The 16,627-nt window shown below is 38.5% G+C and overlaps 1 protein-coding gene across 1 annotated transcript in view; it reads left to right on the top strand.

The window, feature by feature from the left end:
* Nucleotides 1-14,839, top strand: part of GRXCR1 (glutaredoxin and cysteine rich domain containing 1) — a 38,353-nt gene extending 23,514 nt beyond the window's left edge. Inside the window, exons 2-4 of the mRNA XM_009100273.1 lie at nucleotides 5,030-5,251; nucleotides 12,676-12,741; nucleotides 14,660-14,839. Of these exons, the coding sequence (XP_009098521.1) occupies nucleotides 5,030-5,251; nucleotides 12,676-12,741; nucleotides 14,660-14,839 (468 nt within the window). The remainder of the gene's footprint in view (nucleotides 1-5,029; nucleotides 5,252-12,675; nucleotides 12,742-14,659) is intronic.
* Nucleotides 14,840-16,627: the final 1,788 nt, after the last annotated feature.

Here is a 16,627-nt window from a genome sequence, read left to right as displayed (position 1 = left end):
CATGAGTACAGTATTCCTCTTACTGATGGGTTTGTCTGTTTAGTTGTTTACAGAAATGGTCATATACAAAGGTTTTGAAGAAACAAATTTCACCACAGTTTTAGGAGCAACCACTTTATGCCCCAAGGGATACAGTGGTTCTTACACTACAAGCAAAAAAGCATTGGCTTGGACCACTAAGAGCTATTAGTAGTGCTGCAAAAATGTTCATCTGAAGGGTTTTGGTCCAAAGATAAAAAGCCACTCAAAGTCACCAAACAGACAAAAATGTTGTAAAATATATTACATAAAATCTATAGTGTTTGGAGAGTGGTTCATGGCAAATACGCTGAAGAATTAATTTGGTATCGTTATTCAATTGTTAATTTTATAAATTCCCCTCCCAAATAGAAATATCTGCTCAGACTGGTGGGACAGGTCAGGGCCAAGGTAACTATGAGACCAACAGAAAAACATGGATAATTCTGCTGCTGCTCCAGCTGCAGCTGGACCCAAAAATCAGGGATGAGATATAGTGGGGAAAGTCTGAACCCAAAAATATTAATGAGAATAATGGTATTTATTTGGCTTTCAGAAGCACCATGGAAACACCTGACTATTGTACTGTTTTTTCAGAGCTACTGAGAAGTCTGTTATTATTGTTGAGGCAACTGTTATAGGAAAAAGGAAAATTCTCAAAGACAAGTTTTAGGAGTATGATTCTCAAATATTTCATATTTCTGAAGCTCTAGTAATACAAACCATTTTTTTTAAAGACAGCAAAATTTTTAAACAACTTGGAGATTCACATATTCTGTAATGTATTTGTTGTACAGTTACATTGACTACTGAGATTTCTTTTTTAAAAGGTTCAGGATTTCAGTGAACTTCTCTCTGTTTTATAATTTACTTTGTTTTGTTTTAGTGCCTGGTTTTGGTTTTTTTTTTTTAGTCTTATTTTTATTTCTACATTTAGTTTTACTACTCTTGCTCTCTCAGTCCTGACATTTTAGGTTTTGGTTTTAGTTCTGTATTTTCAGCCCTTTTTCAGTCCCAGAATCCCTTCATTTTGTTCCTCATCTGCTTGCTGTATTAAGCCTTCTCTTTTTAATCAGCAATTTCTTCCTTTCTGTTGTGGTGCTACTTGAAAATGAGCTCAAAAGTTTAGCCTCATGGATGACATCCCTCAGTTAAGGATTCTATTTAGCTAGCCATGTCAGATGGATGCCAGTGGATGGCAGAGGGATAGATTTCCCCCAGCAGTACATCATGACAGGGCTTTGAACAAACTGGTCTAGTGGGAGGTGTCCCTGCTGCTGGCAGAGCTGTTGGAAGTAAGTGATCCTTAAGGTCCCTTACAACCCAGACCATTCAATGATGCTATGATTCTATGATTTACAAAAGCCCTAAATGACATGATAAAGAGTCTGGAAAAGACTGAGTCAGGAACAGAGTAAGTAACATTGTGGTTTTTTCATGTTCAATCATGAACAGGATTGAACTGTTGAAGCAATTACTTTTTCTCTCTAGACAGAAGAAAAGGGCAGCTGTTTCTTGGGCTGGAAGTGGCAGCTCTGCTGTGAAGTGATGCAGGTCATGCTGCTGCTGTTGCTGGCTACTTAATTCTCCCAAGGAAAATGCAAGCTCTTCAGGCTGAGGCAGTAAAGCAGAATTTGCCCTTAGACTCTTGGGGAGATGGTAACATTGGGCTGCTAAACTAAGAGCTGTAAATGATGTAGAGGATTACTACTAAAGCAACGTTATTTCCTCCTGAAAACTTAAATTTCTTCCTTGGCAATCTTTCCATACAGACACTGTCACTGAAGCACAACCCTGGCCCGTGTGCACAGGGTTTTCCAGAAGAAGACACAGTAGTTGCCACCTTAGGTCAAATGGTATCCATAAGTGTTGCTTAAAATCAAAAGAGAAAAAAGCCTTACAACAGCATTAGAATAGTAAAGTAAAAAGCAGACCTTGATTTGGAAGCTTCCAGGTGTCCCAGGGATGATAGGCACACCTGGATGGATTTCTACAATTTTTACAAGGTTGATTAATTAGGATATCTAATGGATTAATTAGGATATCTAATGGATATGCCCAATAGGAGATTCAGTTGCCCCAGTAACCCAGCCCTGGTCAACCCCTTGGCTTGGGTCCAAGGACTTCTTTGCCCCATTTCTTGTTATGATGTCTCAGATTTTGGTTGGAAAGAAATATGTTCTCCTTGTAGGCCATCTTTCTGACAATAAGACTAAGCACTATTTCAGGAATGTATTACAAGGTTAGCTTATTGTTCTAATATCTAGGGGAGAAGGGTAGGAAAAGTACTGGAGCTACAGCCATGCACTAGCTATTTAAAAAGCTACAAATATATGAAAAATATATAGAAAGCTTAGGGATCATAAGCTTCTTGCTTCAATGAGAATTCCACCTGCAAGAAGTGCAAATAAGAGGTTAATATAAGTTCTTCCAAATCTTTTGATATATTAATCCATCCAACTTCCACAGCTTTATTAAAGTTTTGTCATGCCCATTATCCAGAGAATAGCCTTCTGTTTAATTTCACCCAGAGTTTTATGTGCATTTGTGAGTTACATGAAGTGATTTGAATTTCAAATTTGCAAAGCAATATTGTAAAAGTTCATTTTCGAAAGTGTCTTTTCATTTGTTTACATTGCTTGTTATTTATTATGGTTTTGCCGCAGTTCCAACCTAGGAAGGAAAAGCACAGTGTTTACTGGCTTACTTCAAGAGTGTATTCTGGTAATTAAATATGACAGTTTTCAGCCTCTATATTGCTTAGAAAAATAAGAATTAATATAGATTATAACCCCCTTGTTGTTCATTACCAATGTTGCTTTCAGCCAGGTGGCAAGAAGGATACCTTTCCATGGCAAGAGTCCTTGCAGGGACAAGTTGTTTACATTTGTAGCATAGAAAACAAGCGTTCCATGAAAATTTCCCTGAAGAATTGTTTAATCAGTGTTCTTGATACTTCTTTGCAGGACAAAAAATGGTATTTCTTCACTGCCACTTTAGGAAAAAAGAAAGGAATAAACATAAAAGTGACTCTTTGTACACCCCTTCCACTTGATATCTTTCCAGATCACTTTACAACTTTCCATTTTTCCATCTCTTCAGCTGCTTATTTGTATGCTGCAGGGACACCACAGTCCTGATGCTTCAGCAGATAATGACTGTCTGTACCCATGCTGCCAGCCTCTGGTGTCTGGGAACAAGCAACATTAGAGATTAGAGCTATGGAGGAACAAGAGCTTCCCTCCTGTTGAATAGCTTTGCACTTCAAAATGTATTGCCACTCCAAAGAGGAAGAAATGAGGAATACGTGGAGTTTTCTATTTAAGTAATATTTTAAGAACTTGTTTTGGTTACTTATGAAAACAACAAACTCCTCTTCCTTCAAGCAACCCATGTGTTGTTACTAAAATATTTTGCAGTATTTATGTGGAGTACTTGTCTTTTACGGAGAGAAGGAGCTCATTCTCTCGCTTGGAATGTGTGAATGATATTCTGGAGGGGAGTCATACTGCAGTAGCAGTGCAACAGATTTTCAACCTAAAAACAGGCTGCAGAAAAGTAGCCCATTTTTATAAAACTTATTCTTAAAACTGAATTTCTGACATCCATTCTAAGAGAAAAAATATTGACCTATCACAGCATGGTTCCTTTCCTGAATGGGAGATGAAAGCCGTGGCTACATATGTTGGCAATTACACCTCCAGTGTTCTGTAAGTGATCCGTGAAATGCAAATATTTTTCCTGAGAACTCTTTACTATATGAAGAACCTTGTAAACAGCTCTCTAAGCAGAATATACTTTTTCATGGATTTTTTTTTTATATTCAAGCAGTAAGTTAAATAATGACTGGCTATATTACAAAATCTGCAATGACATCTGCCCAATTTAACAGCTATGTTTTTATAGTTTATTCATGAGTTAGGTAAAAAATTATCTATTCACCCATCCAGGTTCATTTTCCATACAGTGCTACAGTATAGTAGAGGTATCCTTGCTTTTTGTTTTCTAACTTGTGTTTTGACTCCTGCAATACTGATGAAATAATTAAATATAATTTGCTGAACACAAAGGATAATTTGGAAAGCTTGGAAATGCATTACCACCCTTTTAAAAAGATGGGATTTTAGTTATATATTTGAACATATTATCTTTATTTAGAAGAATGATTCTTAGGCTTCTTGAAAATCTATCACACTCTCTTGAGGAAATTAATCCCTATAGTATTTACACTATCTAATTGTTGTCATCCTAGAAAGGAAAGAAACAGCATAAACTTTTACATATTTAAAAGTGGGGTAAAAAGTAAAGTCTGAATTGTAGTGTGAACCTTTTTTCCAGCCAACTGCAGCAGGTTTTTGATTGGACATTGAATACACACAAAATACATTTTTTTTACGGTAGTTTGGATGTTAGAGTAATTTGTTGAGGAACTACGTTAAAAAATAGGGATACATCTGTACCTTCTGCAGTCATACTCTAGTTCAGCATGGAGACATAAAGTATTCTAAATTAATCTTTGGTCATGGATGTGCTGAGGCTTAGCTTAGGCTCTTGTCTTGAAGCAGATTGGCAATGACATCTAAGCTAGTAAGTTTAGTCTTAGTCTGGGTCCTGTCAAACTCTGTGCAAACACAAGTGACTGCATTAACAGAATCAGACATCAGCAGAACAGGGTCAATTTGTTCCCATTTGGAAGTCCATCAGGATCTAAAATATATCTGTTTCTTGAAAATATATGTTGACTAATCATCTCTAAGACTTTCCAAAAAAGTCAAGTTGCGCCTTACTTTAAGAACTTAAATTGCCTTAAATTGCTGTTTTCAAGAACTTCCTGCTTCCTGTTCTGACTTCATATTTGAATAAAAGTTGAAAGTTGAATTGTGTTTTTAAGATGCTGCTTTTTTTTTCCTTAATAATATTTTAAATGAAATTAATCAATACTTGGAAGATATTAAACCTTTGCTTAATGTGATGGGAATTATTTTTTTTCCAGGTCTCAACAGTCCCAGAGTTTGGCCGCATAGTAATTTATACTACCAGTCTTCGTGTGGTGAGAACCACTTTTGAAAGATGTGAACTGGTTAGAAAGATATTTCAAAATCACAGAGTTAAGTTTGAAGAAAAAAACATTGCTCTGAACAGTGATTATGGAAAAGAACTAGATGAAAGATGCAGAAGTGTCTGTGAGGTTCCCTCACTCCCTGTTGTGTTCATTGATGGCCATTATCTTGGGGTAAGTAAAGCATGAACCTATATTTTATTTTACAGTCAGGAGGAGCAGATGAAAATGTTGGTGAATGAGAAGCAGGATTTTTGGAAAATTGACTATGATGCTGCAGTGATGGTAACAAGCTAAGGCAGAAATCCTTTTGTAGTATGCACTGCACAGATCCTCACTGATAAGTTTGATGTGAAGGTGCAAAAGATAACCAGGGAGTAAGAGGCAAGAATGCATCTAAGATATCATCTGCTTCTTAAAAAAATATCTTATTTTGCAGTTGAAACCATGAAAATCTAGAGAAACTGATTTTTTTCCCCTTATGAGAACCTGTATGTATGATTGACCCAGGAAGATGGATACACATAGCATAAACCTGTCATTTATTAATATCTGTGTTGAATAAGAGACTAACACTTTGGAGTGTCAGACTTTAAATATACATTGAATTTTAGATGATGCAGTCTGTATCAGGATCTGTAACCAACTGAACATATTTTAGATACAAAATTGATAAATACTTACTTTTTAAAAAGCCTGGCTGTAGAAGAGAGAGAAGAAGAGCCCAACACTGCCCTACTGTAAAACATAAACTCCAAATGGAAAATCCCAATTTTACACTACTGTCCTAGGTCTAGAGGCCTACTGACATTTGAAATCACCTTTTCATTGAACCTGTGTATTTGAAATGTATTTCTCATAAACAGAAAAAAAAATCAAAATAAAAATATTCTGGAAAGTGGCACAAAGAAAACAGCTTGAAAACTCAGAAAGGTACTTGTCTTGAGTGGTGAAAAGCTAGCAATTAGCACCAACTGTGAGGCTGTGATTTGTGAAGGCAAACTATATTTAAACACAGTGAGGTTACTGTGTTTGCATCACTTACAGCTTTCATTTTCACAAAGCATTTAAGTAACAAAATGCAGTGTAACCAACAATCAGGGATAATAAATATTGGGGCTGTATGAACACTTTCTCCTCTTTCTCCCCATCCCTTCCAAGATTTCCATGTGTTCTGCATGAGTTAGGCTTCCCTGAGCATTATAACAAATGCATTTGCAGTCAAAGGCCTTGCCAGAGCACTAGAGCAGCTGTAAAACCAGCTGTGTGCAGAACATTAGCAGACACTGATTTTAAATTCACTGTACAATATGCTTTTATCAAAACTCTCATTTGGAGATTTCTCCAGCCAGCCATGAGTAAAAGTGCTACATTCAAGAGCAGTTTAAAATTCAAGAGGATTCAGATGAAGATTTGTTCATGTAATTATTTTGTTAAAAGTGTAAGTAGTCAGTTATGATTGTCTCCAAGAAAATCTCAGTCCACATATGACCAATTTGTCAAAAGAATTCGAGATAAGATACTGAAACTGGTTAAATAAATTATTTGCTTAACTGGAGGAAATGCCTGGATATGGTCATTTTGGGATGATGGATGGCCCTTTAAGTCACTGCCAGGTGGGGGATTTTTTGTTTGTTTGTTTTCAAAGACTGTGAGAAACTTCTTTTCTAAAAGAGGAGTGACAGTGTAAAACCCAAAAAAATCCCATTAAAACTCTCTAAGTACTGTATGAGATTCCTTAGAGAGGTATGGAAAAGAAGACAAGTGAATTAGGAAGATAGCTTACTCTGGAAGTGACAAATCTACCTTCTATAGGTAAAGAAAAATGTAGTTATTTAGTGGTCTGATCTAGACACATTTATTGCAGCAAGGAAACTACACTTAAATTGTTTAGCACAAGAAAACTAAAAGCATTGGGATGCTAAAAACCAGGAAAACCCCCAGATATAGGGTGTGTTTTCCTGCTTATTTTCCTTTTTATTTTTTCCTTAGCTTGATGTACACTGTAGTTAGCTGGAAAAAAACTTTAGTTTAATGAGTTAATTAGAGTTATTCCATGTAGGAGTGACATTATTTATGGGAAAGCAGCTTTGCAGGCAGGGAACAATGCGTGAGACAGCTCCTCTGCTCACAGAGAGCTCATGGCAGCGTCTGCCTCACCCCTCCTCCTGCACAAGGTCTGTGCCCCCCATGCTCTCAGCTAATTGCCATCATGGGAGGCAGTGCTGCTGGCTGCAGCAGCACTCTGGGGTGCTCTAGCTGGGAGGAGGTGTGCTTTAGCATGATGAGAAAGCCAATTCAGTGTGAGCAGGGCAGCAACATGGGCAGGGCTCTGTGGCTGTGAGCGGAGCGCCTGCGGCTGCTGGGCTGGGGAAGGAGAGCCCCAGGACAGCCCTGTCACCTGGGCAGGCTCAAGGGACCTGTGTGCCCTGTTCTGTTTGGTAAATCTGGCCAGTCACACCATTTTATGGCAGTTATTTCTCTGTCTTATGTGTCTTCACAAGAGAATCTGGAATTCATTCCTTTAGAGGAATAAGGAGGGGTGTGTGTTGAGAAGGTCTGGCAATGATGTATTCCCCACCCCAGCCCAGCTCTGTCCATTCACCTTCAGAGACAGTGCATCATGACCCCAAGGCTGTATGTTGGCTGGAACCTGTGCCAGGCTTGTGTTTCATTCAAATGCAATTGATAACTAATTACAGAATTTGGTCTCTGGTAAAGTGGATATTTCTATAATGCTTTTTATAACAATTAACTTCTGATATGCAAATGAAAACAGAAATCCCAAAGCTGATGTGTCAGTAAATAAATCATGCATTATTTTCCTTTTTTTCTCTCTCTCTCTTCTTTTTTTTTTTTTTTAATTTTGAATATTTGTTTCCTGAGAAATCCCTCCCTGAAGGAGATTGCATGGAGCACTACAAAGGAGAATCTATATTGAGCTATGCAGCTTTCAGTGAGTCATAACAAGAAAAAACCTCAACCCTGAAATAAAATATGAACCGTTTTGAAAGCTGAAAGAATATTCTTAATGAGATACAAGTAACAAAAGCACCAAAACCCAGCATATGTCCATCTGATAGAGTGTATTTTACCCAAGCTATTCAGAAGCATGCACAAAGTTGGTTGAGCATTGCAGGCTGTGGGGATAAATATTCACAGTGCTGTGGAATTTATCATTGCCTGCACAGGGACAATGAAACTAATCCATGACTTGGGCAGAAGCAATAAAAAAAATCATATTTAGCCCCTGTCAAGGAAAGTACTGCATGCTGCAGTACAGCAGGGCTTTTAATCTTCTTTTTTTTTTCAGGATTGAACCATTGTATTTCTTGACACACACTGTCTAAATATCATTCTGTCAGGAAATTGCTGTTTCTGTCTCCTGCATGCTCTTTACTGGCTGATCTAATCCCTTCTTTTCACCTGAAGTTGTCTCCATCTGAAATGGAATTATGCCATCTGCTGGGATACAGAATGCAGAATAAAAAATTGCTTCCAGCAAACAGAAAGCCACACAGAAAAAAAGGAATTTATTTGCTCTTATAGGATTTATTTACTCTTATAAATGCATTTGGAATAGTTAAAGGTTTATGTTATGCAAAGACCCATACTCCTGGAAAAGGGATGCAAATAAAACAGGCAAATAAGTAATTCTTTATAAATATGTTAACTCACAGCATAGTGAGTTTTTTAACATTAAAAATACAAGTATTTTTTTTTTACACTTGAAATGTATGTTTGAATTCCAGTGTTCACTTGCCATACATACCTCCTTGATTTTTTTCAGACATGTGAATTTAAGACTGTTTTTTTCTGAAGAAAATACCTCCTGTTTTGTTTTCCCAGCTAGAATGAATCCAAAGCAGTATGAGATTTATAGTAAAATTATTTTATTTGACACATTGGTTATGATCATTTCCAAAGAATAATGAGGATTTTTGTAACTGACTTTTAGCAAATATATGTGTATAATTTTTTTTTTGTGAAATAGGAATCAACAGTTTCCTTTTAGCTGTTTCCAGTGGCTGTATGTATTTAATTGTTCTCTGTGTTTTGTTAAATACATTCTTCTGGTATTCACTTGATGGGAGGATGTGAATGGCTCTGTGACAGTAAAACTATTATTTAGTTATTGCATTTAGTCACCTAGCCTTTTCCCACTTGTTTCCTCCATTTTGCAGTTTAACATGTCAGGAAAAATAGGGTTCAATTGCTTTTTACACATCAACCTTTCCCGTTCTTTGCATAGCAAATCTGCACTTTCTGGTGCTGCTGCTATACTGCAGTGTCAATTTTCTCAGTTTATGGGCAGATTTCCAGGCAGGTATTTGTACCCTCTGTGTCCCTGTATCCAGGGGGTCCCTGGCAGTGAGAGGTGTGGGCAGAAGGGAGCGTGAGCTGCAGCAAAGAGAGGACACACACTGCCCAGCTCCTTGCAGCATCCCAGTGAGCAATGTGGGCCAGTGATGGTGAAGTGTGTCAGTGCATTCTTGCTGCCTTAACAAGAGGCCTTGCTGATGTGCTTAGCAAAATAGGAAACTGGGCATGCAATTTATCTGCACTGCAAATGTGTCCACAAGAGGGATGGTGCGGGGCCTGGCTAATTTTTCTCAGTATATAAGGAATGATGTGGAAGAGAGGCTGCTTCCCAAAAACTGCAGGTATTCTAGTAAAGCCAAATGCAGAGCCATATATCTGTGTTTATTCCTTGATGAGGAGTTACATCTTGGAGGTGGTAATGGTTTATAACCAAGACAGGTAGCAACAGACAGGTTTATTGACCACACAGAGTTGGGGCAGTAGAAAATTTAGTGGACCTTGTCCTAGCTGTACAGTTAATGGAAATTTAATGTTTGAAATATGATGTTAATTTCTGGATGTCCTCAAGGAAAAATTGGGAAAATAATTTTATGAATTGAAAGGACCTGGAAAAGATGCTGAGTGATTTGGCCAAGTCTGTGGCATTTCCTTGCCAATGGAATATCTGGCTACGACCTCTGGGCTCCTCCAGCAAAATTCAACAAAGAGAGATTCAGCAATATTAGTAGGTAAATGATTCACAGGGTTCTGCCTTGAAATTGAAAAAGATGGGTAAAAAACCTGAGAACTCACTTTTCTACTTCTACTCACTTCTATTGCTGAAGATTGTGCCCATTGTCCCTCATGCTCCCTGAGTTACTCTCTGGAGGGACAAATGATTTAAGGCTTCACATACTTTTCTGAGCAATTGTGGACTGAGAACAACCTAGGAAGAAAAAGAAAGGCATCACTTTTGGTCAGAAAGCACTTATTGGACTTAACATCTGTGTTAATTACTCTATTAATTATGGATTCTGTGTGTTAAGACCCAAAGATCCAGAGGGAAGGTTAACCTCTACAGGCTTTTACTTATATTTCACTTGGGGTAGCCATTAGTCAGAGAAGACAGAGTGGCATTTAAAAACATTGATAGCCATTCTGATGTTTGGGCTTTAATTTAAAAACCATGGCTTTCTACTCTGCAAGGAACACAGCTGACTCACTGAATGTCATCAGAAATATAAATCCTTTAAAATATAAAGCTATAATGGGTAACCTGTCAGACTTTTAATTACTGGGTTGTAAAAGCCAATTAGCATTATACACAGAAACATGGGCAGAAGTCACAGGAATGCTTTTCCCTGTGGCAACAGAGAAGAGAGTTTTTCCTAAAGGGGGCAAATTGAGGCTTGTCCAGCTTAAGGAATTTGGAGTGCTGCAATCCCATCATCAATAAAGCTGCAAATCCTTAATATCTCTCTTTCAGATGAGCAGCACAAGCTTTGTCCTAAGCTGCTGCAGTGTATTCAAACCCCAAGCTAATACTCCATGGGCTGCCTTGGCCACGTTGTGCCAATTGCTCCCATTGCCTGCTCCTCTGTGTGAAAGCAAAGATGGGAGGTCAAGCATGAAAGGGGCCAACAGACTGCTAAAACCTGCTCTGCTGGGGACACAGACAGCCCCATGCACATGCAGGAGCTGGTGCACTCTGTGCCCGTTATCTGTAATGGATTTCAGTACAAGAGTCAGCACAATAACGCTGGCTCATCAGTCCCCTGTCATCTTCTGTGACTAATTAACTACAACTAATTACCTTGTGTGATACTTTTTTAAAAATATCTCTCTTTGAAAGAATAACACATAAGAGCAGTGTCCACTGAAAATGTGGCTTTCCACATCCACTAAAATATTAACATTTTCTTTTTAACTAAAATCATCAAACACAGGGTCAAATGTGCTGCTGCTTATTCACCTAAGCAAAAAGACTTTCTATAGGGAAAATAGCCTTAGTAGGGTGTCATAAAAAGAGCTTTGATAGGTTTTGTTGCCTTTAGTTGTCTTTTGGGCTACACACTTGTAGCTCAGTAGTCCCCAGCAAAGTTCTGTGAATGGCTGGGCACTTAGAGGTACATCAGAGTCACACATATATTCCCTGTGCTCACCAGCAGCTTTTCCTGTACCTCCCAGGAACCCGGGGAGGTGCTGATGAGGAGCTGGGGCTGACCACGGGCAGCTCAAGCTAATGGCACATCTGAGATGTGTGCCAGCATCCCAGTGCCCCTCAGCCCTGGGCCAGCATCCCAGTGCCCCTCAGCCCTGGGCCAGTGCCCCACCACACCTTCTAGCTAAGGCTGGCAGCAAACTCAAAGACAAAATTTAACAATTTGGAAATTCAGGGACCAGCAAACTGGGGCAGCACAAGACATGAATTCACCATGGGTGAGGATGTGGCCAATTGCCCCGGCAGCAAGTAAGGCTTGTGTGTCTGTGCCTCAGTTTCCTCATATTTTGTTGGTTTCTGGTTAAAAGTGTCTGCAAGTATTTCACAGTATTTACTATTCAATGAAATTTGTTCCCTAAGTGAAGTATAGATGTTCAAATGTGGTGCTCTAATTAGAAGAGAAGGGAACAAGAGTTCCATATCCTCCCTAACACTTGAATTTTGTCTGCAGAAATTTTAGCATTTACTTTCTGGAGGAAAAAAATCCACAACACTTCAGTAGAGTTTTGGCTCAGGACACAGAACCCTAAGAGGCCTAATGCAGTCAGACTAAGTTATTACATACTGTTGTATCTGACTTTAATGTTTAAGAGTATTTTCATTAGTCTTTTTCTCCTTTTGTTATACATTAGGCACATTATGTCTTCATTCAATGCTCAGCTGCCAGAATATTTGAAATACAATCTCCTCTTCTCATTTTGCTGCATTCTCTGATGTGTTGTATATTTACAAAATTGTACTTTTTTGACATAATAACTGGAAATATTTTTTATTCTGTCAGGAAACATACCCTGTAAAATAAGGGGAAGAGAGTCAGAATTTCCAAGCCGTGTCACCTTTTATAGAAAAGGCAATGTGAGATGTCACATTGCCAAGGAACTTTAGGCACTGCTATCAGACCTGTGATTAGATTCTCCTCTCCTTCTAGCTTTACTAAGGTTGACCTAATTGCAATATAATTAATGTGAATCAAATTTGTCCTCAGCCTATTTAAAGGTTCCAGTCCAAATCTTCTAATCATCTCTGGTTTTTGCATGGTAAAATACCTGACATATTTTTCATCTTTTCCTAATAGGGTGCTGAGAAAATTTTACTAATGAATGAATCTGGGGAACTGCAGGATCTCTTAACCAAAATTGAGGTAATTGTATTTCTGAAAATAAATATAGGGAATATACCTTTACTATTTGTAATCGAGTAGATTTTCTTTTTTGCCATTTCCTTTTCTTCTGCTATAAACTCATGAACCCAAATGCTTTTTTTGTTTTACTTTTTTTTACACCCTGTTTTGGGGTGGAGACCCTAAAATGTAATTACCAAGCCAAATGTGTGTCCTAATCTTGGGTCAAAAAAGTGCATATCTAGGACAAACAATGTCAGACTACAGGCAACTGATAACTTCTCACTGAATACAAACACTGCCTCACTGCCTTTTGGTGGTTTTTTGGGTGTGTTCAGTTGGTTTGGGGTTTTTTCTTTCTCTTTTATTTTTTTTTCCTCAAAAATCAGTTTACTGCAATTGCAAGGAGCAGTCTTTTTTCTTCATTGCTGGAGATGCCAAAAGTGGTTCCACAAAGTGCCATCTGCTCAAGGAGGAAATGGCCATTGCTCCAGAAACTGAGCTAAAGCAATTTTGCTTTGTTTCTGTAACTTTTGTTAGTTCTCTTCACTACATCCAAATGTACCTGAATATTTACAAGCCCAACAAGCAATACGGAATGTAAAGATAAAAATATTATTATCTTAAAATTTTGAGATTATTGGCAATAATGTTCAATAAAGTAAACAATCACCAAAAATTAGAAAAGATGGGAGCACGCCTGAGATAAAAAGAATGTTAATTTTACAGTGAATATTTCCAATTGTTGTCCCTGGAAGAGCTGATAGTAATAGGAGCTGTTTGCCTTGTGAAGAAGTACAGCAAGTTTCTGAGCTACAGAAAAAAGAGAAAAAATGCCTTGTTTGCATGTTCATCTGAGTTTTCAATAGGTGAATGCTATTATTAATGGATTTGCAGAAATATTTTCATTTTTCTCAGTGGTGCTCCAGGTGCTACATTTTCTGTGGGCATTTTACTGTACTCTGGTAATAATTTGTCACTAATTTGTAGTGGTACATAATCCTTCAGACTGACAGTAGCAGGAATTGTATGGATTTTTGTTCTTTCTTTGTGAGCAAACCTGCAAAGTCCGTACTCAGCAGTTCAGTGCTGAAACAGATGGTGGTAAGTACCCAAAGTGGCAAACCTTTCCTTTCTCTGATTTGAACTTTAGGGAAATTGTTGAATAAACTAGCCAAATTTTCAGCAAGTGGAACTTAAAAGAGTCTTTGAAATCTCTTCTTCTGTGCACCGTTGTCTTTAATCTAATAAAAAAAAGAGTAAATGTATTGTTTTACTTGGGAACTGAGACAATTGAGAGGCCTTAAACCTTCCTTGAAGCAATTTTCTCAGGGTATAACTGTAGGACATTGATCTTTCTTCTTCACTCTTAAAGCTTCAGCATTCTGCACCCATAAATTTGAGTAGACCACTTATTTCCTTGAGTACCACTTGTCAGAAGCTATGAATGGCTTTTTGATATCATCAGCTTTAACTGTAATAGGTATGATATGTTCAGCATGAGCATGCAAATGCTGAAAGTAATAAAATATATATCTCAATGTACAGCACAGAAAACATAACATCAGCATAAGCTGCCTGGAGTTTGGATTCAATCATCTCAATACCTCCTAGATTTAATCTAGACCTAAACAACATCCAAGTAATGCAGCAAGCTATCCTTTAGCTTGCTGTTTGGCAGGGGTAAATGCAGGCTACGGAGGTATTAAGTGACCAATGAACCTGCAGTGAGCCTCTCTGACATTGCATGTGGATCTGGCCAAAGGAAAAAGCAGACCTGCTGCTCTTCCCTGGTGGTTTGCCATGGGATGGGGTGGTGGGCCTTGCCCAGAATGGGAACCAGGATGTGCATTTTCAGCTGTCCTGGAGTCCTCATTGTCCTGGACCTTATGGTGGCTGATAAGGTAACAGGTTTGTCTTTGTTTCATTCTTTGAGCAGAGAGTCCAGCATCCTCAGGAGTGCCTCTCTTGCGGGGGCTTTGGTTTCCTGCCGTGCTCAGCGTGCCATGGGAGCAAGATGTCCGTGTTCCGGAACTGCTTTACGGACTCCTTCAAAGCCCTCAAGTGCACTGCTTGCAATGAGAACGGGCTCCAGCGCTGCAGGAGCTGTGCAGGCTAAAAACCACACCTCCATGGGTTCAAACTAACTTTATGCTACTGCACCAGTTTGTAATATGCATTTTTTTTAATTAATCCATTTATCCGAAACAGTCAATAAAAATCAATTTGTTGTATACTTCTGGTTTGAGCATTTGAGCTTTTTAATCTTTGACTGTCAGCCATATAATGAACTCTAAAATACATCTTTCTAGTTTCCTTATAGATAGATTTGTAGTCTGGAAAACTGATCACATATATGAATTCTTTCTTTTCCTATATGGGGTCATCAGCAATCATGTGTGTTTTTGAGTAATGCACTCAAAATTACAGCAGAATGAAGTTCCAACTTCAAATTACTGAGCAGTGCTGTTTTCAAATTCAGTGAAAATAAAGGTTTTGTAATGTGGACTTGCCCAAGACTGTTCCACACAGCACTTCCCTGAAAAGTCACTGGGGCTGAATTCGGTCCTGTATTCTATGTGACAACAGAAGAATAGAAACATTTCTTGAAAGTCCCATGAATCAGCTTTCTCTTTTAGTTCTGCTTTCTCTTTGTTGCAAAATTATTGTTGCTAGACAAAGTTATGAAAACATTTAATATGGTAGATGTTCATAATCATGGTAGTATCTCAGAGCTTTATGATCCTGTATGTCACAGTAGATCTTAAAATTATTCAGTGAGAACACCTGACAGCTTTATAAATTGCATATAAAATAACTGAGGATGAGACTTCAGGTTTTTCAGCTTAGTAAATGTTGAGGTTTGATGGCTAGCCTGGCATGATTGTTTCAGGGCATCTGTTCTCCAGGAAGGCCCAGGTCTATGGCCAGGAAACTCCTGTACTGTAAATACCTCTGCCAATTTTAGTGGGTTTCCCCAACACAAGCACAAGAGAATTAGTCAGCAATTGGTCTCATGGGCTGTGGGCTCTCCACACTGAATACATTCCAGTTTGGAAGTGCATTTCCATTCATGCACTTCCACAGAATACTTTTTAACAGGGTAACTTTAGCAGCCATCACCAACTGCTCATTCTGATGTTGCATATCTGCCTCATGTTCCTGCTGCCAGTCTGTTCTGGCACAAGTTGTAGAAAGGTAGTGGAAAGCCCCTTGCTGAGATTGGTGCTGGCTAGAAAAGGCTTCCCTGGTAGTCATTTCACCCTGCCCAAGGTGCATTAGCAAGTGCTGAGCCGTGTAATTCATGCTTCTTTCCTCATTCTTTGTAAAGTTGTGCTGACTGGGGTTTAGGTAGGTGCAGTTTGCTTTACTAGATGTTGTTTACTCTGGTTGGGTACCCCATTTCCCTTCCCTCTTTCCCATATAACCTTCCTTAATTTCTCAGTGATGAAAAACTCAGGAATGCTTTCAGTGTTTTGGGCACAGCACAGCTGTGGTATAAACCAGGATAGCAACAGCTGGACAGAACATGCCTTGCAAAAAAACAAAAACAAACCCTCTGAAGACCTTTGCTTTTCTGATGTCATATTTTCCTCACTGAATCATCAGACCATCTTTCCTCCACCTCCCTTCCACTTGCTGTGTCTAGAGGTTGTAGCTGGTGCTGAAGAGATGGACAAGCTGAGCTTACTTATCTCTTTCAACATTTGAATCTAAGGGACTTATACATATTCTATTGCATGTTGAATGTGCAGGCTTGAAAGTGCTTGTACGATCCTGCTGCACCTCCACATTCTACCTTGAGGCTCAGAGGGAGCATCTGGATCTTTGGCATAACATGAGAGAGATTAAATTTTACACAAAGGTCATCCATAATTCTTAGCAGCACCCCATCTATAAAATTCTG

Source organism: Serinus canaria, chromosome 4, assembly GCF_022539315.1.
Source record: "Serinus canaria isolate serCan28SL12 chromosome 4, serCan2020, whole genome shotgun sequence".
Taxonomy (NCBI): Eukaryota; Metazoa; Chordata; class Aves; order Passeriformes; family Fringillidae; genus Serinus; species Serinus canaria.
This window is presented reverse-complemented; position numbering and strand designations above follow the sequence as displayed.